Source organism: Heliangelus exortis, chromosome Z (genome assembly GCF_036169615.1).
Source record: "Heliangelus exortis chromosome Z, bHelExo1.hap1, whole genome shotgun sequence".
NCBI lineage: Eukaryota > Metazoa > Chordata > Aves > Apodiformes > Trochilidae > Heliangelus > Heliangelus exortis.
In genome coordinates, this window is record NC_092454.1 from 24,741,080 (window position 1) to 24,766,824 (window position 25,745).

Sequence of the window (25,745 nt, forward strand, 5' to 3'; positions counted from 1 at the left end):
TATTAACTTTATTTCAAGATTGGTTCCCTAGTACCCAGGTTCAGGCATGCATGAATAATGTTTTCATTACCACTGCATGACTCCCTAGGGTTGAAAATAATCCCTTCTTCCTGGATCCTCCCTCCTCCCATACAACATACATCCTAGTAGATACTCCAGAAATATTTCAAATGACTCAGAAGCATAATTGCTTAGAAGAAAAGTTATTTCTAGCATTTCTGTCTGACTCTCCTCCTGCTGGCAAAATAGCACTGTCTGGGTGACTTTCATGGGAAACTTTCATGTAGTCTAATTAGAAACATTTTACTTTTCAAGCAGTGTGGGGTTTCTGTCCTTTTTAGCAGTTGCTTCTGTCTTACTTTTATTTAACACTTCATAGTATTGAGCTTAAGATCATTGTCTGTATCAGAGTTTCCTCTTTAAAACAGTTCCAGTAACTTCTGTGGGATTTCTTTACACAATCCATGTGTTCCTTCCAATATGTATTTTATTCCAGGCAGGGGAGACAGGACATTTTTTATTTTATTTTTATTCCAGACATTTTGTTCCAGACAGGAGCAGAACATAATGCCTTATCTTGCAAACTTGTACGCCAGGACTGTCAGGATCTTGCACAGAAAAGCCTGTAGGACCATAGTCTAAGGCATACATCTATACTTATTTTTAAAGAGAAGTTATGACTCCATTTTCAAGTTGACCTGTAGTTTAACTTGAAGAGAAATTTCATCATCAAGTATATTTCTGGAGCATGTATTTTGTTCTTTTTAATTCTAGGGTGAAATAGTTAAGAAGTATACTCAGCTCAACCCTAAAACCTATGAAGACAGACTAGAATTAATTCTAAAGATGTGTGTAGAGGCTGCATCAGAGGCAGTAAATGTGAACTGCAGAATTTTGGGAGTAGGTAAGTTAAAATATACTAACTTTGCCTTTTCATCTTAGGTTTTCAACAAAAATTAAATAACTACTGATTAATTTAAGATGCCTTTCTAAAAGTACTCTTGACTATTTTGAGCATTATATAACTTAAATAATTAAATAATTTAATTCTATATATTTTAAGCTATGTAATTATATTCTTAACACTACAATTTTTTGAGTGTCTGTGAAAATAAGAAGCTGACTATAAAGACTGACCTTGCCCCAGTCTGCAGCAACCATGAAAGCAGTCTGCTAAGTTGTATCTAAAATGTTAGGTTTCCATTTCATTTTTGCTGGGGTTTTTTCACTCAAAACATCTATACTAATAACAGCTTTATGAAAATAAGAGAAAAGCAAAAACTATCAGTCCCAGGGAACACTGGCAGCTGTTACTGCAGTTGGTTTTTACTCTCCCAAACCACAGACTTTAAACCAAAGGAGACCCAGATCTGTACACAGATGTACAGAGGTAGCTGTGAGAGCAAGCTATCTACTTACTGCTATTAAGCACTATTCAAGTTACCTTTCTGGAACTGGTAGTAGAGAAAAGACAGTGAGGAGATAGGTTCTGCTAATTCCCATGATGATTTACATCCATTATAGAGTTATGGTATTTAGAAAAAGTAGTCATGTTTTACTAAACTATTGTTGGGTTAGCAACTAAGTACCGAATAAGATTTTGTTGTAATAAACATGTGGTTCTTAGAACCCCAGGGAGACCTCCACAGATTGACACTGAGAATGTTGTTTCTCTCAGGAACTTGCTGACAGGTTCTCAGATTATTTGCTCTTTACAAAGTGAGATCTTACATCTTTAATGTTCCATTCAGCTGCTTGTCTCATGGCTTTTGTGCTGCTTTTTATTATAAGGTTAACCCTGGGACTCTGATTTTTTCCAGAACATCTTTAGATAAGTGACATAATTATATATTCTCAGTACAAGAGTAATAGATAAAATGTTCAAACTTTGTTTTCTAGAGCTAAACATTTCTGTAGTAGAGTGACTTACTTTTCAAAGTTCCTGACAGAGTCCATCAGCTTTGTAAGCCTCTCCAGCTAGCTAGAACTGATTTGGCTAACAGTGCTAAACATTATTCTATTCTGTAGACCAGTCTCTAAATACAGTCTTGAGTTTCTTCTGGAAAAGGGTTTATTTTTAAGCAGAAATTACTACTCAAAGTCCAGTGATTATTTTATTTATTCTAAATCTTGAGAGTTACAGCAAATTTCAGGACACTGTTAACAGGGTTTGAACTATTTATTTTGTACAGGTTGTTACTGTGTGTCTTTTCATATGTGACTAAAAAGAAATGCAAGCATTAAGTGATATGCTGCAATCTTGCCTGAAGTAGGAACATTAACTCTGACTAACACTAACCATTATCCATCTGGTTAGTCTTAAGGTACTGGGTGCATTGTGATTGGAGCCGTGGAGTTCTGTGAATTATTACATGTCAGAAACTGCACTGCCAGTTATACTTAGATTTTGTTATATTCATGCTGTGCCTAAAAGCTTGGTATTAGAAAAAATACTTATGATTACAAGGAGAAAAAAAAGGTCTTTTACTTAAAGTACTACATAGACTTAGTGTTGATTTTTCTCTTCTTTATTTCTGGGACTTAGGTATTTCCACAGGGGGACGGGTAAACCCCCGAGAAGGAATTGTGCTTCACTCTACAAAACTCATTCAGGAGTGGAGCTCTGTGGATCTCAGAACTCCAATATCTGATGCTCTGCACCTGCCAGTCTGGGTGGATAATGATGGAAACTGTGCTGCTCTTGCAGAGAGGAAATTTGGTCATGGCAAAGGAATTGAAAATTTTGTAACACTTATTACTGGTACAGGTGGGTATGTTGTAGTTACATGAAACCCAAAGTCATCATACCAGCACCATCATGCTGAGGCTCAGCTGATCTTAAAAACATGAACACCACCACTGGGCCTGCAAAACCCTAATATATTAAGTTCTTAAAACAAGAATCCTTTTGCCACTATATATTATATGTATATATAATATATATTCTTTTAGGATACTTTTTAATAAGGCAAATTAAACAGCTTGCATAGTGTAGGCTTCTTGATAAAAGAAGTTCTGGTGACACAGCTATGCAGGCAAACTGGTTTTTTTTCAAAATAAGGAAGATCTGAGCAACTCTAGTTGGAATAAATTGCTTTTTTCCAGCTTTATAGCTTAATTCTCTTCCAGCTGCAGAAATACAAGTCGGATCAGAGTATGTATCTAGAAGATAAGTAACTGAGTATGAGAGATGATGCTTATTATATCTCAAACACATATGTGGGGCAACCTTTCTCCTCTGTTAAGTATATAGTCTCTTAGAATGGTGGCAATAGTAACTAGCTGATGGATCCCCACCCGGGGTTTGGGAAGGGGAAACAGAGTATTTCAGATTTAAGTGTCCTGACTACTGATCAGACATTGTCTAAATACAGCATTAAAACTTTTCCTCTGAAATGCAGAATTTCAATGCTTTTTGAAAGGTTAGTTTTGTGCACAGAGTGCATGACTCACAAGCTTAAAACATCTGTCATTGTACTTCAGTACCATCCATAGGCTTTTTAAGAAAGAAGAAGCATTATATACAATTTTGATACGTATATGAATACGAGGAAGCTATAAGCTTCCTTACTAGATGTGTGGAACAAAGAGAAGTTACTCAGTAACCAATAATTTCTGGTTTCCATTTTAGATCACTGATGTACCTATTTTATCTTGTCTGTAGCAGTATAATTAAATGTCAATGTCCTGAAGAATTAGAGTCTTCAAAAACGACATCTTTTCTTATTTTCTTTTTTTTTTTTTTTAATTGTAGAAGTTTTCTTATCTTTGCAGGGATTGGAGGTGGAATCGTTCATCAACACGAATTGATCCATGGCAGTTCTTTCTGTGCTGCAGAGCTTGGGCATATTGTTGTGTCTTTAGATGGACCAGAGTGCCTCTGTGGTAGCCAAGGCTGTATAGAAGCATATGCCTCTGGAATAGCATTACAGAGAGAAGCTAAGAAACTGCATGATGGTATCTATGTACTTTATTTTTTAACACATTACTAAATTGCTGTATAGGAAGAAACTTGAAAAGAAGATATTAAGAAAAATAGACTTCTCATCTTTTCTTGGGAAGAGACAAGAACAGGTGTACAGGCAACCATATAGAATACGTGTATGGCCAATGCAGGAGCTGCCACAATCTGTGTAACACAGTAAAATTCTTTTTCAGTGATGGCAGTAACCAGGCAAGCTACAGTGGGAACCACTGGTCTCAAAATTACCACAAGCATGTAGTAGATTTCAGTTTTTTCCCTTTTACACACAATGTAAGGTAATCAGGTAGGCATTCTGTGAGGTTTGCTTGCACAGTGACAGTCTTTCAAATCTAGTTTTTCAATCTTAGATGCACTTGAGAAAAAATGTTTTATTTTATTAACTTCTGGGGCTGACAGGAGTGAATTTCCATACTGTAAGTGTTTGAATTTGATGCCCTGCTTCTACAAGTAGTTTCCTGATTAATGAAAACATGACTGCTTTGGTTAGAACTTGGGGCTGGACAGATTTCCCAGTATTCAGGCTTCAGTGTGCATGCAAAAGAGATGCAAGGATCTTAACTGCCTGTTTGCCACCCTCCAGTTCTTGACTTAACCATATCACCATATTTTTCTCTTGGCTTCTCCTCCTCTTCAGAGGATCTGCTTTTAGTAGAAGGAATGTCAATGAAGAATGAGGAGGTTGTTAGCGCTGCACATCTCATTCAAGCAGCTAAACTTGGGAACACAAAAGCAGACAGCATTCTCAGAACAGGTGAGAACAAAACCCAAAGTGTGTAACCCTCCCAGGGTTAGATTTTTGGGGATACAGAAGTGGTAATGCAGTAGAACACAACAAACACAACTCTACACATTGACGACCTCTCTCTGTATAATTACTAATGGTAATGAAATGTTAAATGTAAATGTGAAAGGGAAAGTAAGTAGAAGTGTATATGAAAAGTTTCTGTTCCAATAAATGAGATGAAAAGTTTCTGTAACAATCAGTTTGTATAAAGTGAGGTCTCAACATTCACATATTGGAATACTTGGAGACATTCCACTGTAGAGGAGTGAATGGCTAGTGTAAGCAAGCAAAGGCAGTTTACTTACTACTTCATAGGGAATATTTTACTGTTTTGATATCTTTAAAAAAAAGTCTTCTTCCTTATACATAGCTATAGCACCAAGATGGTGGAATAATGCTTCTCTATTTTAGTTTAGCTTACAGAGGTGGTAGTGCACTGCTCTGTCTTTCACATCTGTATAATTGGATGATGCATTACTTTGCAATAAAACTTGTCTTCTTTTTTGCTTTTACTTTTGGAAGAAAAAATAATGGCAAATGTGTACTCCCTGATAACAAACTCAAAACTGTCTTGTCATGTGGAATTGAATGTTTTCCTGACAGTGTCACTTGCTGCTAACAGACTTATTTCAAGAAATACTGCTTGGACATACATAATTAATACGTATGTATGTGGACATAGATACATTACATAATTTTTTTTATCTTTTCAGCTGGGACAGCACTAGGCCTTGGAGTCGTGAACATTCTGCACACTGTGAACCCCTCTCTTGTGATCCTTTCTGGAGTCCTAGCTAGCCACTATGTTAATGCTGTCAAAGATGTGATACATCGACAGGCTTTGTCCTCTGTTAAAACTGTGGATGTGGTTGTCTCAAATCTAGCTGATCCTGCTCTTCTTGGAGCTGCCAGCCTGGTACTGGATTACACCACACGTAGGATATACTAGGCACGCAGAAGAATGATAGAAATGGACTAGTAAAATTCCTAATGGGTGGAGGGAATACTTTGCCCAAAATTTTTCTTTGATGAGCGCAGCTACTGAATCAAGAATAGTGTTCTGAATAGTTAGTGACTATTTCGGTATTTCCTAGTTGAAGTATGATCTTTTCTATTTTTCCTAAGCTTATCTTACTTCATAGGAGCTATTGTGCAAATCTCTTGGTTTTAATCATGTTTTAGTCATGCTTGTTGTTAGGCCCATGTGTTGCTTTAAGTGACTTATTTATGAGCATATCTTGATGCATGGTGCAGAATATGCGTACGGTGTGTCAAATTATAGCTATCATTTGGGGATCCGTATCTCATTTCCCACCTATGTGAAATGAGGAGTCTACAATGTGACCAGCTGCTCAGTTTCCAGGCTTCTACCCACAAAGTAAAGGTGTAATCTTCAATAGCAAGTAGTAATTTCAGTGGGTGTAAACATGGGAAGCTGCCTCTACAGTCATAAAGGCTGCATCTAAAAATTGTGGTTCATGGAGGACTTGGTGGAGGTAGTTACTTATCACATCATTTTTAGAGGACAGTTTCTTTTTAGAAGCTTTGCTTATGAAGGAAAAGGATCATGGTCAAGTGAACTTACAGTCTGCAGGCAGCAGTCCAGTCAAACTGACAAGTGTAGCTTTGAGCATCTTTTTCTTCTGGCTACGGCCAACAATAAATTATTGGAATTTTAGAGTTTGGGGTTTTCTCAAGGGAGTTAGTCTATTACTTTGTCTGCCAAATTAACAGAGGGAACTGTTTATTCTTGGGTAACCTATTAGCTGAAATTCAGCTATGTGAGCCAGAGCATGAAGACTCTTCCTTTCAAGAAATCTGTTCCACTGCAGAGTGACATAGTCCATCTCCTCAGCAGTTCTGGTGACTGCAGGTACACTGTTCTCATCTTGAGTTCACCACCAGTCCACACAATGGAAAGTCAAGTCCGAGCCTCATCCTCCACTTCAAGACATTCAGAAAGCTGGGAACAAAGTATTTCAAATACCAGTGACAGCTTGCCTAGGTGAAGTATAGTTCCTGTTTCTTTAACTAGTCTTTCTTGGTGTATAGCTCTGTCTTTATCCAGCTGCTTTTTAACACACTTTCAAGATACTGAAGTAAAGACAATTATTTTACACAAGAAAAAACTGAAAATACAGACCCATCTAACTGATTGGCTATCCGAGAAAGAAGGTATCAGTGGAGGAACAGTTACACAACCATCCTGTGTACTGCATTTAATGGCCTGTTTTGACATCTAACTTATCTACAACCGATGGCGTTCTCAGAAGCCCAGTAATGTATTAGTACAGGGGAGTAAAAGGGACTATTTCCATAAAGTTATTCTCCAGTTAAAATGAAACAACTTTCTGCAATCTCTGCTTTCCACTTATCTTGGACTGAAGAGTTTTTGATACAGTGAACCTCTACTGATACTGTGGGGATATAATCTACAAAAGTTGCCTTCACTTCATCCTCTCTTCAGGAAGGAATGCTTACTAAGAACTCACATCTTCAAAGGAGACCTTAAAAAAACACCAGATCTTCTTGATGTCCCCAGGAATAACTGCACAGCCTCTACCATAATTTTTCTCAAATCTGTAAGTAGTGGCTCTAAGGCTCTTAAGCCGTTTGCAAAGTTGTAGCAGCCTTTATGTCACATGGGGTTCTTAGTTCCTTTTCCTTTGTGTCTAAGTTTACTTGGTGATTGCCAGTTACTTTAATACCAGAGCAGCTCAAGGAAAAACTAGCTTTGTTCTATGGCAACAGGAGCTCAGGTCAGGGGGTAACAGTACTGAGATTCTAACAGAGAGGCACCTTGTTGTTTGCTCTTTCCATCATCTAGCATCCCAAGGAATATCTGGCTAAAAGTGATACCAGATTTTCTGAAGCTGGGGTATTTTTGGTATCTGAGGCTCCAGATGTGTTTTCCCTTAGGAGATCAAGGGAGGCTGCAAGCATTGAGAATACATAAAAAGTCTAAAAGATTTGAAAAGTTTTACTCTGTCTTTAATATCTAGTACTAAAGGAAATGGTTCTTCAGATGCTTTTGAGATATTTTTTCTGTTAAATGGACAAGAACGTGCTGCATGTGCAAGTGGTGCAGAAGTCCTTGCAGTTGTCCCTGAGAAGTTTGTGGGTCTATAAAATCAAAAATAATAAATCATATTTAACAGCATAATAGTGATTTTGTTTGTTTCACTTTTCCTTCCCTGTTCAGAAACCTCCCTCACACTTCAGACACTTTATTGTGGACCAGGGGTTTTATGGACACTAACACCCAATTATAACCAATTCCAGGGGGAGCAAATACCAGATGTTCACAGAACATCTCATTACTGTGCAGTCTGGTAACTTGTTACTGGTCCTATGTCCTTTAGAGCAGCCCATACTATGGCACACAGGGACAAACCAGCCTTTATATCCATTACTAGGAGGGAAGAAGGGGAGTGAAAGCAGAGGACATGAGCTGAATGTGCTTTTCCCAACAGTTGTCAGCATTCCAGAGGCTGAAGAAGCAGTGCCTTCTCATAACCTGCATTAATCTGCTGAATCCTGACCACGAGTACCACTGTCTAGCCCTCCCAAGCAGAACTGCATGTGACACTCAGAGCTTGAGCGGGAGATGCCTCCATGGACTTGCATGTTTATCATCAGCATTGCATGAGCAAGTACCAGCAGCACTTAAACTGGAGAGTGCCACATGTTCAGAACTGGAGTTCTTGATACTGCAGCTTACAATTCACATTACCAGTATAAGACCATTTTCAGTCCCTATACCACAGTACTCATCCTTTCATCTGGTGGAATAAAAACCTGCTCTGTTGCAGCTCTGCTGGAGCATGGAAACCCACCCAGGGCTTGGGAGGGACAATGAGGAGTCCAGTTAAGTTCTGCTAGTAAGTTTAGTCATTCAGTATTTTGAATCTTTGATCTGCCATATAGACACTCAAAATTAATAAATGCCTCAGCTTTCTGGTGGTCTTGAAGCACTGTCCTCCCTCCCTGTAAGTGTACCAGAACTGTCAAAAGGACATCAGCAATGGAGGCTCTGTCAAGTTTGTGTCGCAGAAAATACAGGACAAGACAGTAAGGCACAGAGTTCATACTTCGATTCAATCTGCATCAGTTTTATCCTGGCACCAACCCATGTTTACTTCACAATCTGAAAGCAGATGCGCTATGGGCACAAAATGTGTTTTAGTTACAACTAAAAATGCTCATAAGATTCTGAAAAAGACACAGCCAATTTTTTCTTAAGCTGTGCTTAAGTTTGTGTGCACAGTTGTAGCACTTGTGGATTGGTTCATTTGGCAAATTCATTAAACAAGATCAAACCTTATACCTTGCAGTTGCGTCCCAAGCCCTCACTGCTTGTACATTGGTTTGGTATAAAATCAGATAAAGATGACTGCTCTTTCAGATAGAAAAAGGCAATAAGAAGCTTTAGCTTGGAGGACACTGAGGGGTGGCCTCACTAATGTTTCTAAATACGTAAAGGGTGAGTGTCAGGAGGCTGGAGCCAGGCTCTTCTCAGTCATGACCAATGACAGAACAGGGGGTAACAGGTGCAAGCTAGACCACAGGAGGTTTTGTGTGAATACAGAAAAAAACTTCTTCACTTTGAGGGTGACAGAACACTGGAACCGGCTGCCCAGTGAGGTTGTGGAGTCTCCTTCTCTGGAGACATTGAAAACCCACATGGACACGTTCCTGTGTGACCTACACTAGGTGATTCTGCCCTGGCAGGTGGGTTGGATTCTATGTCAAGGTCCATTCCAGCCCCTAATATTCCATGATTCTTCAGGCTGAGAAGATGAAATAGCACTGCTATCCTTTCCAGACTGCCTGCTTCCTAATGAACCCATGACTTTCTCTCCACCCCCCTTCTCTACAAATGCTCATTCTCTTCATACTGGCAGGCTTCTGGATGCCCCCTGATCACAAGCTAAACAAAGCAAGTTCTATATAAAGGATGTATTCAGCTGGAATCTGCAGCTTCTCTCCCAATGTTGCATAAGCTCTTTGTGCACATGCACCTGGTGTTCTGTTTGAGGGATACAAATTGTCCAGGGTTTGGGTTTTTTTTCCAGTTCCACTGACGTGCTCTGTTTTCTGCATCAGCTTCATGCTACAGAGATGAGCAGCAACAGTGGGAAGGCTGGTAAAAAAATGATTACACTGAGCAAGGCCAGGTGCAGTACAGAATTTCTACATGAAGTCACAAACATGACAGATTTCTGAAGAAAACAAGACAAAAAAGCACACACAGGGATTTGGATTTGTCCAAATAAAGGTGAGTATCTTGCTCAGTGCCACAAAGTCTAGGCATAAAAAAATAATTCTCAGACACAGAAAGTCTGCATAGAGTACTGGTGAAGCCAATATTCACAGCTGGTGAGCCCACACCTCCACTGCCAGATCCAGTTCTAGACTCCCCATTAGGAGAGAGACACATTGTTAGTCCCTGCAAATCCAGATTATAAAACACTGCTTTAGCTTTTATAACATTGCTTTGGCCTTGAATTAGAGAGTCTATGCCTATTTTTCAGGACTGCAGCTGAAACCCATGCCCTTACCACAGATAAAATGTCTTATGAGATAGAACAATATAGTGAATAATCATTTCCATAACCCAGTTTGCAGGAACCCCACTTAAACTGACGATCTTTCAGGTTCCAGTGAATTCAAATTGGTATTTTAAACACTGTCTAGTTAAGACAGTGGAATTTTCCTTATTAAATTAACAACTCATTTCAGAAGCCTTTGTAGAGCTTTGGGGTGAGTGGAAGAAAGTTTTCAGTTAAGGTGAATGTGTAATTGGTTGAGGCTAGCACTGAGCGTTACGTGGATTTACTATGTGCTTCAGTCCTATTCAACTCACCTGTGGCATCCCTGTGCAGTTTAGAAAATATTTTTCTGCTTTCATCTTCCATGGAATTAAGCTTCCAGAGCTGTAGTCTATTAGCATTTTCATCAGCATTCATCAGTAGCTTGTGAATATACTTGACACATGAGAATAGCTCCTGTCACTATACACAATGCTAAGGTACAGCTTAACTTCTAAAGTCTCACTAGCAATCATTTATTCAGTATTTTATCCACCAAAGGATAAAAAACAGCTAGCAACTCCTTGAATCTTAGTGAATTTCAGTCTCATCTGCAGCCTTCTTCAAACTGTCCTGGCTGCCCATCCAGCCAGGATGTACCTCTTTGAGAAAAAGGGGTAATAAATGTATGAGACTGAACAGAATATTCCAACAGCACAGGCAGCTAAGGTAAATCTTACCAGAGAAAGGCTAGAAAACCCTGTGAATGCTGGGTGAGATTACAGGACCAGGAAGCAGCAGAACAAAGATTTTCTCGAACAGTTTGTTTCAAATTCAGTCACCAGAGCTCCAACCCAGCAGATGAGCAGCAGTAAGAGCAAGTCTTCCCCTCTCCAAATCGCCATTCCACCACCCTGGTGGGAGAAAGTGTCTGCAAGAGTCAGTAATGACAGGGATAGAGTTCAAGAATATCCAAACAGCCTCTGCATAACAGGACTTTGCATATGAAAAAACCAACATCAAATACATGGCAGAATGGAACATGCAGTAGAATAGCAAAAGCCTTAACTATGCCAGTGCCCTGGACTGCATTTCTAGCCCAAGATCTGCAGCTGGAGTGACAGGAGAAAACTACACAGAACTGCTTACCTGCAGAAGGCAGTGTCCTCAGTTTCACTAGAAGCAAAATAAGCTCCTTAACAAGCCTGCTGTTCCAATTTCCTAGAGCTTCTCTTGTATGGTAAATTGGATAGGGAAGCAGTTTTTAGACTAAAGCTCTGAAGAGCCTTAAGAAAGCTTACAGAGACGAGCAGGAGAGCTTCTCAGAGAACAGAAGCACTGCTGGCTGGTCAGTTACCAGCAGTATGAAATCACTAGCAATTACAGAGAAAAGTTTGTTCACACTCAATACACATACTCCGTGATGAAAGGGAGCAGAAGCACTGCTTAACTCATCCAAAGTCAACACATTTTGCAGTTTAACAGATCTTTAATATCAGTAATGTGGGAAATGACATCTCAGTGCACAGTAGCACGGAGATTACAGTTTTGGAGGTTCTCCCATTTCAGACACAGAAAGAAAACATGAGGAAGAACATGCAATCAAACAAGTATCAGCTCTAGGTACACATCACAAGGTTTGGTCCGAAAAACCACTGAAACAATTAATCCAGTTACAGCAGACATAGCTTCTCCGAGTCAGGTTAAGATATTGCATCCATGGTGTTTTCCATTGCACTTTCCTTCAGCGAACCAGTGGAGCCTGCTTGAGTGAGATGAGGACTGAACGCATGCGGGACACGTCTTTTGCCTGCTTACTAGACTTGGGATTAAAGTCACAGAGCTGAGCCACACGTTCCCACTCAGTGCCCGGGAAAACATCTTCTGCATCATTCACAAAGGCTTCTTCAGCTGCCCTAAAAGTAATGCAATGCACCTTGTGTTAATGTCCAACATATAAGGCACTCCTTCCCTCTTACAGGATGTAGTTTCTTGCAGCATGTTTCATAAGAAATGCGACCTGACAGCTGCTTGTGGACATCATGGCTACTTAAGCTCCCACTGCCCCAACCCTGGAGATGAAAGTAGGTTGCAGTAGTATGCTATGCACAAGCAGTGCAGAGGATTGCTGTGTAAAATGTTGGAATACAGGTGTTTGGTTTTAAGAGTAGTTGATTGAGTCTTTGCCTAAGGAGTCACCATACAAACGGCCAGGAAGTAAGGCACTCCTATGCAGGCATTTTATCTATGGAGAAATGCCCAAGTCTTCACTAGTTAAGCCTCTGCCACTTGTTGGTTTACACTGGACACTTGCCAACTGGAAATTTACAGCTCTCTGCTAGAATGTCTCGAAACAAATTCAGTGTGAGGATTTAAATCAGCCCCAAGGCCTACAGGCCACCATTAAACTATACACTGAGGATTCCCAGTGCTGTAGTGGAACAGCATGTCAAAAGGAATTTATGTCATTAATCCCATGCTTGTGGGTGCTGTAGACTAAAGCATAACTTGGCAGAGGGGATGACTTCTCTGAGAGATTAGCTCACAGGATAAACACATTTCCCCTGCTTGCTCCCACCCTATGGAGATTTTAAGGAGGCTTTTGATATTATGCACAGGTTAGTGCCAGTGGCTTCACGGCTGTATCCTTTTGGCATTGCTTCAATACAAGGACAATGCTCCAGCATCAGGTTTTTGTGAAATGTGGGGCCCTGGTAGCTGCCTGAGTGCAAGAGCAGTAAGCATCAAGAGATCAAACCAAATCCATCTACTCCAACAAGCAGTACAGAAAAAGCAGTGAAGATGACTCTCCCATGAGGGTTCAGCACTGTTCACAGGGATGGTAAGGTTACAGACACCACCGAAGACAAGGATCACTACAACACTGCTACTTTATGTGACATGACACTTTTAAGGGGCAGTGAAGATTTGTTTACTTAACTGTTCTAGGCTGTAGCAAGGATGGTTTATGTTTGTGCTTAAAGGTGAAGAGAAGAAAAGAAACAAGGAGAGAAAGTTTAAGTCAGGTATAGAAAATGAGAATGAGTTTAATGCAGATGATCAGCTAGCTGAACATGCACTAGTAGCTTAGCCTACATTCAGGAAACAGGCTGCCAATTTCATTCTGCAGCACTTACACTGCACATTTGCACTGGATATACAAAAAAAAAGAATTTTACTGGAAAAAATCCATCAAATCCAGGAGACTTCAGAAATCAAACACCACCTGTAAATCCATCATTTCACAAGTCTTGGTTTACACCCACCTATAGGTTATAGGTACGAATTCCACACTGGACCTTCAATATTAATCCGCTCAAAGCCAAACCATGGCTCACCAATACACCTCCTAAAGGTGTCACCTTACCATCTGTAACATGGCTATCTTTCAAGTCTACAAATTAAGGGAAGAAATTAAAACATATGAACAACCCAATGAAAATTGAAATCCTTTCACCTCACAGAAGCTAGCATATTCAATGAAGCTTGAAAGTTATGGCTGTATTCTTATCGAATCATAGGCTTGCAAAATGATTAAGTAAAGCTGCTCCTAAATGTTCTCCCAGCAGCAAATACTGATTTTCCAGTACCACCTTCTTGTACTTTTGAATCTGCTCTCTATAAGCGTACTAATTCTACACGTAAACAACTCTTCTACCCTGATTTATGGCAGATGATTCCTTACCTTTCCTTGGCTTACAGAAATTTATGTGCATGCAATTGCTTGAATATTTTTTCTAATTATGCAAGCAAGTAAGCACAGCTCAGAAGCTCAATGCCTATTTCAGAGAATTCAGGCTTACACATTGTGCTTCTCTGTCAAAGTGACTAAGACTAAACACAGCACTAAGGCCTGCAGCACCCAGCAAAGCACCTTGCTAAGCAGTGTTCACTGACCTGGAAACAACTGTAAACCCCTACTTTTAAAGACTACTGAAGTCACTTTCAAAACATCAGGGTTATATATACTACATGATTTAATCTTAAAAGTGCTGGATGTTGTGCAGTGTATGGGATCCTTACAGGAAAGCTGCACTTAATACTGCAGAACCAAGTCAGTCCAAAAAATAAAGACTACTTACTTACATTAGCTTACTAGCCCTGAAATATTCAGAAGTTGCCTTCAGACATTCATCACTATTTATGATCCTCCTCATTATCTAGTTGACTAGCAAACAGAATTAGTAGTTAAGCAACATACACATAACCAATCACGTCAGCGAAGGGTTGTTTGTAGAAAGCTTCATCTGCCACCCTAGGTGGCAAGTAGTCCAACAGGCAGGCAAGCAGGCAGGAGAGAAGAGATAAGGATGAGAAGTACGGAACACAGCTGAAGACAGTTCTAACAAGCACATTAACCTTGAATCACCTAGACTTACTGTAACAGAAAAGCAGCTACCACATGGAAGGTATCAATTATGCCATTGACTGAGAGTAGCAACACAAAAGCTCTGCTACACCCTAAAAGTTTGGACCAGCTAGTTTAGGACTAGAGTCCTGGTATTAGCATTGGGCTACTTCCAGTGGACAAAAAACACCAGCAGGAGAAAGATCTCACCAGGCCAAGGAGAATGTCAGACACTCCTCCTGTGCAACACTTGTTAAATGGACTCCTCTCCAGAATGTACACCCTGCACTCACTGGCCACAACAAAGCTGTAAGGTATCAAGATGTCTGGCCACCTTCAAGAAGTGTGCTGCTCCTGTTCACTTCTCTGGGCCCAACCAAAAGAACATAGCTCAGTGAATGAGAGCTTCAAATCTATAGTTTTTTAGGAACTGGAGGCTTCCTTCTTCCTTTAGTAAGAAGCAGAGTCTCCCTAGGACTCAACTTGCTCAAGACAAACCTGCTGGCCAAATGTCAAAACTGACAAGAAAAATTTTGTTTCAAAAAACCAAACCAAACCAAACCAACCAAACAAAAAAAAACCTAGCAACCCTAGGTCAGAAGTAGAGATCTAAGTGGTATGAGGTCAGTACTATCATATTTACCTTCGGATAGCTTGAAGTTAAAATTCCATGGTGAAGATCTTATTAAGTGTAAGCAAGAGCTTACCAAGCTAGCAGCCAAATCATTAGTTTATGGCCCAGGATCCATAATTAGATAATTCAACCCCAACACAGGCACAGTCAGAATTTATGCACTAGCAGAACTGAAGTCAGGATATTCCTCAATTGTTTCCAAAAGGAGGACCCAAAGGTTCTAAGACATCTAATGAAATAATCTGTAGAAAAGATTAACTTTCTAGAAGGCCACTTCCACATGTTCTAAAAATAGCAAGAAAGATTGCTGGTCTCAAGGAAGATAATTACAGTCACTGAAGACCTGTGCAGCTAGAAGCATGCAAACAAGTGGGTAGATTAACACTTTCCTAGCACCATTCAAACTTCATGCCTTAAGAAATTTTCAGTAATTCTGGTTCATTATCTCAATGGCTTCTCCTGCTATTCTTAGAGATTTAACCTAGATTCTAAGAAAACTTGAAGAGACAGTGTACCTCTGGAGACTGATTTCTCCAAAGGAAAATTCTTTTAATGACTGGAAGGACTAGTGCCTCAGGGCATACTAGTAGTATTTTATCGTCTCTCCTCACTATTTTCATATCCAGTACCACGATTCTTCAGATGGCTGAAGAAACCTCACCTGTTGCTTGCTTTTGTTTTCTGGAGATTTTCATCTTGCCTGGCATACCACTCCTCCAACTCTTTTATTGCTTTCTCTTTCCATTCTGCTTCCTGCTTCCTTGAGTTTGCATCTGAAGATTTAAGAATTGATTTGTCAGTCACTTATTTCAGCTGCATCTTGCAAACATTTCAACTGATGGCTCAGGGTGGAATCTAGTGCAGACAGTTGCTTCATCTGCTCAGATAGGGGTTAGAATTCAGAGGATTCAGAGGATTCAGGAACATTCAGCTGAACAGAATGCCTGTAATGCGTAACTAGGACAGTCCACTGCAGTTTAGAAGAGGCACCTGTAGACTACTTCAGATACAACAAGTCTGTTGGCCTGCAAACTGTTCAAAACCAGAAACAGTCACCTTGCTACACAAGTGCTAAAAAAAAGCTTTGACAGAAGACTCTGCTTTCAGGGAAGTGTCTGTGCTTATACAAAGTGAGGGAGCCTGGCACTGAGCATGATTTTACGCTCAGTCTACAGTTCAGGACAAGCTCATCTGCTGCAGCCAGCCCAGAAGAGGAGCAACAGCCTCAGCTCTACCCAGAATCACATTGTACAGAAGGTTCTGTCCAAACAATTTCAAAGTGAAAAGCATGCCAGTCGTAGCCTCTTAAATGCAGTGACACTTATCTGCAGACAGCTTCTGACAGCTGTACTTAAGTTCAATTACTAGTCCATTATTAAGGTATTAGACTAAGATCTGTGCAACAACAGATAGCCTCAGAAATTACAAAATGAGAATCCTTTATTCTTTGAATGAAGTGCTGACGGATGCAGTACTTATTCACTCTTCCTTCCTGATAAAGGCTACTCATTTTCTGTCACCTTATTTGTGCTTAAAGGGCAGGCTACATGAATACTCTTGAGGTTCAGAGAGCCACTTGCTTGCTCACTTCTACACAGTTATTAAACCTGCTTGCTGTTAAGATTACTGTAAGATTATTGCTCACACTCAAGAAGCACAATAGATTCCCAAAAGCCAAAGGCCATGGTTGAGAATTCTGCCGCTCAAGAAGCTGCCACGATGTTACCCACAAGCAAGAACACTACTGCAATGAGGACCCTCCTTACCCAGTTGCTCCAGGCGCTCCTTTTGCTCCTCTCTCCACTTCCGAATACTTTCTGGTTCTGACTGAAGTCGATCAGCTTGGGATATGGCAGAATATGAATCTGTTGGACCATTACTCTCCTTAAAGGGAAGGAACAGCAACATCATTTATACACAGCAACTGAATATTTTGGATAACTGCCTGCAGAGGCTGTATTAAATTTAACTCCATTTGAAGTAAGCACATTACACATTCATCTGATGTGATACTGCATTTCATCACCATTAACGTGAAAAACATCCTGCAAACAAATGACAGCAGGATTGAAGCAAATTAATACAGGGCTGTCTCTAGCAACCAGAGATGAAACACAAATTCAAGCTGACTGGGAATTCATACTGTGCCAGAGACTGATGCCTAAAGAAAGCAGAACACAATACCTAATGTCTCCCTATTCAGTTGTAGGCCTAAAGATCCTCCGGTCCATTTCACCTTAAATATTTGCTATGAAAGCAATTTTTTTATATATAGTTTTGTGCATTAGAGTTTAGAATGTTCCCTATAATTTATTTGCCTGCTTCAGAGAGATTTGCAAACTGAACTTATATTAAAAGCCACTGTCCTTTGAAGACCTCACAGAATTTGGACTGGTGTATGCAGCCTGGAACACAAGACATTTTGATACTTAAGCATCAAAGCAGCATACACACTAGCATACTTTTTTTGAATATTGTGGTATTTGTCGCAGAGGATACTCTACATCCAACAATTTTTATTGTTTCAACCCTACTGTTAACAAAACCAAGAAATACCAGTCTTGACATTACCAGATGTACGGCAGCTAACGACAGATCTGGCTGTGTCTTGCTCCCCTTTGGACCCCCTATAGCCCTCAACAGAAGAATAAAGCAAAAAGACACCAGGCTGCTGCAACAGCACAAAGCTTCACACTCAATCCAAAACAAAATAAATTGGCTAGCTGAAGGGCCAAACTAGTTACAGGTAGCTAAAATAAACACTACATGTAGTCTATTCAGTCTGTTCTTCTAAGGATGCTCTATTAACCAAAGCAGCCAGTCACTGGGAGTTGCAAACATAAAATCAAGGTGTTTCATCTACCTTCTGTTGTACAAGGAAGCAAAAAGGGTGAGTAAGATATAGTTTTCCCATCAATCTCAAAGCAATTGTGACAATATAAAAAAGTTAGCAGCAGTGAAATCTATTGTTTTTTTTTTCTCCACAAAGCTCAAAGTTCACTCAAAACTCTGTGGAAAAGTAGCTCATATACTGCCTGCTTCCCAAGCATTCACTCAGAGCTATCCACCCAACTCTGATGCCAGGCAGTGACAATACCTTAGCCAGACTGGTGTGAAATTCAGTTATAACACAGCAATGCCTTAGCATGCCTCAGTCCTCTCTAACATTAATAAAACAACTATCTTCTCTTTTTGTCATCACCATGGCTATCTAATCTGCTTTTATACAATGACTGGCTATTTAGTCAACAGCTTAATCTCCTGCAACTGTATGCCACCAAGAAGCGTATAATGCTTAATAAAACAACCAGGACACCTGAACTATTCCTTAAGGAACAAGCAATTTAGAAAATTTCTTTAAATGAGATAGTCAGAGAATGCTTTCAGCTTATAAGCCAGTGACTTGGCAAGTCAATGTTAAGTCATACCATAAAGCCTGTCAGTCTGCTTGCTGTGGTTCTGTCCTATTAAGCCGTAACTGAAAATGGACTGGTGCTTTTAGTTGCCTCTAAGTTCAGAGGAGGGGCATGTTAAGAGCATTAACAGCTTTAAGTGATGAGCTGTTAGAACAGAAGTTCCTCTTCAGACATGAGATAAAAGCACATTAGAGAAAAGAAGCGAGAAGTATTAGTCTAGATTAAGGTAAAGTTCTCAAAGTTGAACAGCATATTTTAAGTAGACAACACATCTATCTTACCTGATAAGCATCTCCATTAACCACTCCATCAACAGCACCTATAAAGAAGTGATTGTAGTTTAGCCATTAGATGAAAGACAGAATAGATTTACTGATGTCAGTAACTTGTGTGGAAAGCTTTACTACAGCACCTAATGACGTAGGTATGGAACCTAGTGTTACCTGATACTCTTCAAGGGTCACTTTCTTATCTCTGCACCTTTCCAAACAGGCACAAGCCATCAAGTAAGCCCTGACTCTGCAGAACCAGCTGCTACAGAGTGTTCTAAAGTTGCTTCCACTTTCTCCACCCTGCTTATGCTTCACTCTCTTTCAATTTAAGACCACCTGCACTACATATGCATGCTGCAGTTGTTCATCTTGTTTTGCAAGGGCCAGGATTAAAGCTAAGCAAGGATCTACAACTCAAATTGACACCAGCAGTTCGAATAAGCCAGCTGCAAACTCTGCCAGTCTCAGAAGAACAGAGAGCAGCTCACATGTTTGGACAGTGAAACATGGAGACACATTTATTGCTATACTACCCAAAAGAGCCTATCCTTTAAATACATGCAGTTCCCATCTCAGCAAGAAAGGCAGTTCTTTCACAAGAGTGATGCCTTGGGAAACACTGACTCACCATCTAGGTGAGGCTAATAAATATTACTATTTCAGTTTTCTTACTACAGTAAAAATATTCATACAGGTCTTCGGTACTCAGGCTGGTAGTCTGCCAAGATGAAAGGAACAACAGCACTTCTGAGGGCTGCAGCTAAGACCACTGCAGGTCTCTCAGGGCTGCTTTTTCTCTGCATAGGAAGTCACTGGCACACAGCTGAAGTGTTTCCAGAGGGCACCCAGGTGCCCAGCATTAGAAATATTACACTTTCCATCTGTTTTGAGCTCCACAGAACTTGTGATTAAGATGCTGAGTCAGCATGCTGACAGAGCATACCGCGAGCAGAAGAGGAACCAGCACTGTACCAGCATGCTGACAAGTACACTAACTGGAACCAGAAAAATTGTCAGAACTTTCTCTCATCTCAGCTCTCCAGTCTTGCTGTCTATAAATTCAGCATGAAGCCTAGACTACCTGGCAGACTTGATATCAATAATCAATGCTACTTATGTATATAAGATCTCTTTGTCTACAGAAAAAACATCATTTCCTATATGACTTCCTGCAGAAAAAGCCTGAATACCATTACTGCTACCTGCATTTTAGTATCATCCATGAGCAACATAAGTTCTCTACTGGCTTCAGGGTCCATGAAGCTCCAAAAGTGCATGCTGCACCTGTAGTACATTCTACTTAGTAATAATCCATATTCTTTGGTGATGCCTTGGTGTGCCTTGCTTCTGAAGTTATGATAAAGCTTTATTTCTAAGGATACTGTTCCAAAAAACATGCCCAAGTTTTATAACACCTGCTGACAACAGGGTAATAATGAACTTCCTCACTGGTGTCTCAAAGAGGGTCTGTGGACCCAGTGACCAATAATCCAGTCCACAAATAGAATCAAGATACTTGCTTTTTCCACTTCTGCTTGGAAAGGGGTGCTGGGTGGTATATCCACAAAGCTAGCAGACTTTCCCCATAACACAGCATTTCTTTTATTTCCAAGAAAATAAAGCAAAATCACCTTATCCCTAATATCCCTAATATCCCTAATATCAATTAGTCCTTCTTCACTTAAAAGTGGCAATACTTGTACTTACTACTGTGTGTGCTCAGGGGATAAGGGGTTTTTATGAGTAGGGAGTCCTTCCAGACTAAGGGAGGGCATTTTAGCATGCTAATGTATAAATTCATAGTAAGTTCAAGTAGTCAGTGCCTTCTACTATCAGTTCTACTTCTTGTAATTAGTTCTCAATGCTAAAGCCATTAGTGATTAATACCTTCACCACTTTGCACCAAGACAAATCCAGTAAACATCCCCTCCCACTGGTCATGCTGACATGTCTTTGTCAACAGCACAGCAACTCAGATAGAGCCCGGAAGGGTTTGGAGACAAGAAGCTGTATCAGCTATCTTGCATGCACAGGAACCAGGCTTGTCAGAAACAGACAGCTAGGATTAGTTCCCGACACATGCACTAGAGCTTACAAGAAAAAAAAAAAGTCTGCATAGCCTGAAGATGAATAGACCAACACTTTTATGACTTCAGTCCTACATGTCAACTTGCTTCAGAGGCTTACTGACCAAATACTCTCAAGGCAATTACTTGCATTAGTACCAGACTCAGTACTGCCTGGCATAACAAGATGTCTGCTTAGCCTTGGTCACACATCCCTCTGAAGTCCTACTCTCAATGCAAAAGACTGCTGTCACAGCAGAAGCAGGACTTTGCAGCAGTAGCTCTTCTAACACAAGTTCAACCATTTCCTAGCACATAGACTTAGCTCCTCCAGAGGTCTTCCTATCCAGCTATGCTTTGAACAGTATTATCAAGCGGGAGAAACGAACCTCAATATCACCATACATGATGTATATTTAATGAGCTGCTTTCACTCTCTCTCTCTCGCAAACAATGAGCACTCAACTCCTCCACTGCTGCTTTGAGTGAACTAGTAGCTACAGTTAAAGCAACAGAATAGCACACTAAGTGGTGTCTTTCAGCCCCAACCACTCTATAAGTTTAATACATTCAAACATAAAGTTAAGTAACTTCACCACTCAAGGCCTTCCCACCCTTTCTTTCAGGCAAAGATCATGTTTTTCTTCATCTACTTAACATCTATTTGTAAGAGGATGAGAAAGAATCTTCTCTGCAGTTTTTGTTCAGACAGTTATGCAAGAAACTGAGGAAGAAAGACTTTTTCTAGCTGTAAGTTATTCTCACACTTATGTGAAAAATAAGGCAAGCAGGTCAGGAAGAGTGCTTCTTTCCTGTGCTTTAGTTATAACCTGCTGTAATATTAAAACCCATTAGAATTCCCTCATCTTCAATAGAAGACCCTACCTTCTTCTGTCTGCGATAATGTTATGACATAAGAGTTCCTGAAACTTTTCAATACATGGAATATTCTCTTGCAAACAGAAGGATAGTTTTTTCTGCATTAGCTTCAAAATAATGCAGTATCACCATGAGACAGCAAAACCAAGTTAAACATAATCCATCCCTTTATTATAACTTTCACAGTGCTGCTGGGCAGGTGCTACTCTAAAGCCTCAAGAAACTGATTGTACAGTAAAACCCTGAACATTGGCTGTTATGAGAAGAAGAATCAACAGCCCCAAACAAGTAAGTCTTTTTGTCTGTAGTGCTAACTGGAGAGACAGGAGGAAACAATTCTTTCCTAATTATATCTTCCCACTAATTAATACTAAGTATATGAAGAGGACATTAGATGTGGTTTATGGACAAACCAGCAAACACAATTAAGTTTCTTTATTCCTAAAGATGCAGATGACAGAGAAGCATCATTCATTCAAGTTCATACAAAAATGACAGAGCTTGAAACTGTGAAGGCAATGTCTGAGGACAGCCTATGCTAAATTTGTGTGCACTTTCATGATTGTTAAGATACAAAACTGCTTGTCCTTGAATGTATTCTCCATAAGAAGCTGTTTGACAAGCTGTCACAATGTTTTTATATTAACATACAGGTTCAAGAAGCCACACGCTTCAACCTCAATTCACTCACCTGAGGACATACTAAATGAACGGCTATAACCTGAAGAACTTGTACTGTCAAACTGGAGAAAATTGAAGAATTTGACTATAAATAAATGCAGACATTGACTTATCACTGAAAAGATGATCTCATAAAAGACCAAGTTACTTGGTCTTTTTTCTTGGTCTGGCAGTAACATCATATTCCTTGATACATAGTTGTCCTGGTTTGAGTCAAGGCCAATTTGAACCAATTTTCTCTGCAGCAATTTTACTTTTCAACTAAGTCTCTTCTAAGTAACTGTACTGGGTTTTTTTATCAATCCAGCTCCACCAGCACCTAGCTTTCCATAAGCATGTATCAGCATGCTGGTTTGAGTCAGGACAGAAACAATTTTCTTTCTAGTAATTTTACTTCACAGTTAAGTCTTTTCTAAGTTACTGCATTTGCTGAAATTAACAGCATGTTTTTTCTACTTCTAGGACTGATAACACTTGATGTTTATAGTTCTGGCTGGAAAATGGCATGCAGAACCAAGGCCACTGCTCAATTCTGAAAAACATCTTACACTTGGGAAACAAAAAAGGCAGAAAACAGTCACACCTGTGACCCTTCTGTGGGGGAGAAGCAAACCAGACAGGTGACCCAAAACTGACAAAAACGAAATATTCCATCCCCTACACATCATACTCTGTGTAAAGCTGAGGGATCATGAAGGTCAAGCTCTCCTTGTCCATGGGTGGCAACCTTGGATAACTCGTCCATTTGCCTGCCTCCAATCTTGATCCATGCATTCCTGAATCCACATGTTCCTGCATTCACCTCTCATCTGCAACTGACTCCAGGAGCCCAGACTGGGACTTTCCCAGGGCCTGTCCTGAAGCCTTGGAGGTGAAGTGAGCTTTACTGAGGGAAGCAGGCACAGCCTTAAACCTTGACAGCAATATATCCTGTTCTATGAAGCTATCATCCTGCTTTATCTGTCAAGGGCAGCAAGATTGGTTTTCTCATGCCCAGAAGCTTGAACAGCACAGCTACTTCCATAATAAATGAGCTGCTGCTTCACACCAGTATAACAACCCTGAACATGCTGATATGAAGCTATGCTGAGTGAGACAGCAGTGCCTGGCACATCACCCAGTGCCCACCACTACTACAATTAACAGAAATATGCACTAACACCAGTTTCCTGGTACAAATATTAACAGATTATGGAGTTCACTACTGTCCATGCATTTGCCTTATTTTTTTTTAAGTGGCTGCAATTTAAAAGCTGCTGTATGAGACACTGTGTTTCTTACAAGTATATTTCAATATCTCAGTGACTGCACCTCACAATACTTGAACTTAGCATCTTCAGATTTCAGTTGAGAGTTTCCCGAGTTATGACTCTCAGCTCAGTATTTAGAAAGCTTCTCCAACAGACCTGTAAATAAGGAGTTCAAAAAGCTTAAAGCTAAAGAAAGCAAATCCACAAATTCCTGATCACAATGCTTAAGGATTTACATAAGAATTTTACTTCAAGAAGAAATCTGCATCCACCTATTTAACTGAATTTACAAACCAGTTTAATAAGCAAATCTGCACTTGAGACTAAGGCTTTCTGATATTTATCAGGATACTGACCGGATTTCAAATACAAATAGCAACAGAGCTGACTTTAGAGGCTGTGCTGCCACTAGACAAGCACTGAAAGCAACAGGTCTCCATGGCTCAGTTTATCTTGCTGGGCTTTATTACAAGAGGTACTATGAACCTGCATCCTCATCCATAAGATATGCCACTAATTTTAGAAATCAGGCTGCGTAACAAAGACTTAATTCTAAAAATGTGAACACTATTCCCATAGTGAACTGGGAAGCAAAGTTACTCAGCTTGGTCTGAAGATTGGCATCTCCCTGAAGTGACAAAGGAATGTCACACAACAACAAAATCTGTTTTTATGGACCCAGTGACCAGTACAAGCCAAGTCTTCCAAGAGTATTGGAACACCAGTGAAGCACAGCATTATCCTACACTTACAATTCCTTTCCACTTAGACTTCAGCCAAAAACCCCAAACCTTTTGCAATCAGGTATGTTCATTCAGGGCTACTGTGACGACTAACTGAGAACACACTAACCCCTAGTTCCCAACATACTTCACCACCCACCTCTGAATGAAGCAGTATGCTCTGCAGTGCCAGTTTTCTCACCCTCAGTACAAAGGTTGTAGGGAACAAAGGCTGCAAGCTTACTAAAATTACACATTAGCTCAACTGCTAGCACACTTCAGGATCACTGCCTCTGAAGGCAGAAACACGAGTGGCAGAACACAACGGGTCGGCCATTTCAGGTGGTTCTTCACTGCAGGCAGTCTCCTGGCTTAGACGAGACCGAGAGTTACCCCGCAGAGCACCTGGGCCAGCAGCCCCCACGCCCCGGCTCCTCCGGGAGGCACAGCCCAGGAGCAGCCCCGCAAAGGCCGCGGGCAGATGTCGCCCAAGGCCGCGCACACCAAGGACGGCACGCTCGCCCGCCTCGGACCGTGCGGGGCAAAACGCCGCGCCGAGGCACCCACCGCCCGCTCCCGCGACGGGGCCCCCGGGGAAGCGGGGAGAACGCGAAGACCCGCGGGCAGACCGGGCCCCCTGCTTCCCCCTCCGTCTCTCCCTCCCTCCCCTCTCCCCTGCCCAGCCCGGCGGGTACCGCGCCTGCGAGGGCCGGTGCACCGGGGCCGCCGTCCCTCCGAGCGTACCCGAGTCGGCTCCCTCCGGGACCTGCAGTGCCGCCGGCACCTCGCCGCTATCGAGGATGCTGTAGCCCTCGTCGTTCTCGATGCCCGCAATCTCGTTCTCCTGCTGCGCCAGGAAAGCGGCGGCGGGATCCTCCTCGCCGCCGTCCAGCGCCCCGTTATCGGCGGGGACCGCCGGCTGCTGCCCAGCGCCGAAGAGCTCCAAGTCTTCCATGGGGACGAGAAGCGGCGGAGAGCTCCGGATCGCCGGGGGTTGCGGCTTCCGCGCCTACGCCCGGGACCGGCGGGGAAGGGGAGGGGCCGCGCCTGGGCCAATGGGCCGGGAGAGCCAATCAGCGAGCGGGGGAGGCGGGGCTAACGGAACGATCCGCGCCCTGCCCGGCGCTCGAGCCAATCAGCGCCAAGACCGTCGCGCGTCACTGGGGGGCGCGTGGGC

At 41.2% G+C, this 25,745-nt stretch overlaps 2 protein-coding genes across 10 annotated transcripts in view; one reads left to right on the forward strand and one right to left on the reverse strand.

The window, feature by feature from the left end:
• The window catches only part of GNE (glucosamine (UDP-N-acetyl)-2-epimerase/N-acetylmannosamine kinase), a 33,029-nt gene extending 25,108 nt beyond the window's left edge, over window positions 1-7,921 (forward strand). For all 7 annotated transcript variants that reach the window (XM_071731698.1, XM_071731694.1, XM_071731696.1 and 4 more), the window contains exons 8-12: window positions 775-904; window positions 2,546-2,767; window positions 3,775-3,957; window positions 4,620-4,736; window positions 5,483-7,921. In XM_071731698.1, the coding sequence (XP_071587799.1) occupies window positions 775-904; window positions 2,546-2,767; window positions 3,775-3,957; window positions 4,620-4,736; window positions 5,483-5,718 (888 nt within the window). In that variant the 3' untranslated portion in view covers window positions 5,719-7,921. The remainder of the gene's footprint in view (window positions 1-774; window positions 905-2,545; window positions 2,768-3,774; window positions 3,958-4,619; window positions 4,737-5,482) is intronic.
• A 3,848-nt stretch (window positions 7,922-11,769) lies between these two features.
• On the reverse strand, window positions 11,770-25,608 carry CLTA (clathrin light chain A). 3 transcript variants are annotated; one of them, XM_071731700.1, is made up of 7 exons: window positions 25,313-25,608; window positions 18,980-19,017; window positions 17,049-17,166; window positions 15,944-16,055; window positions 14,502-14,555; window positions 13,242-13,277; window positions 11,770-12,216 (listed from the first exon to the last, which is right to left on the reverse strand). In XM_071731700.1, the coding sequence occupies exons 1-7, from the start codon at window positions 25,521-25,523 to the stop codon at window positions 12,045-12,047; spliced, it is 741 nt and encodes a 246-aa protein (XP_071587801.1). In that variant the 5' UTR covers window positions 25,524-25,608; the 3' UTR covers window positions 11,770-12,044. The 3 variants fall into 3 exon arrangements, with proteins under 3 accessions (XP_071587801.1, XP_071587802.1, XP_071587803.1); XM_071731701.1 differs by lacking the exon at window positions 14,502-14,555 and having other exon boundaries at window positions 25,313-25,606; XM_071731702.1 differs by lacking the exons at window positions 13,242-13,277; window positions 14,502-14,555 and having other exon boundaries at window positions 25,313-25,603.
• Between the last annotated feature and the right edge of the window lie 137 nt (window positions 25,609-25,745).

Coding starts and splice junctions, on each gene's coding strand:
- CLTA (XM_071731700.1), bottom strand. CDS start 25,523: ATGGAAGACTTGGAGCTCTTCGGCGCTGGGCAGCAGCCGGCGGTCCCC. Junction 19,018..25,312: donor CCCGGAGGGAGCCGACTCGG/GTACGCTCGGAG, acceptor ACTTCTTTATAG/GTGCTGTTGATGGAGTGGTT. Junction 12,217..13,241: donor CCTTGCTACAGCCTAGAACA/GTTAAGTAAACA, acceptor CATTACTTTTAG/GGCAGCTGAAGAAGCCTTTG.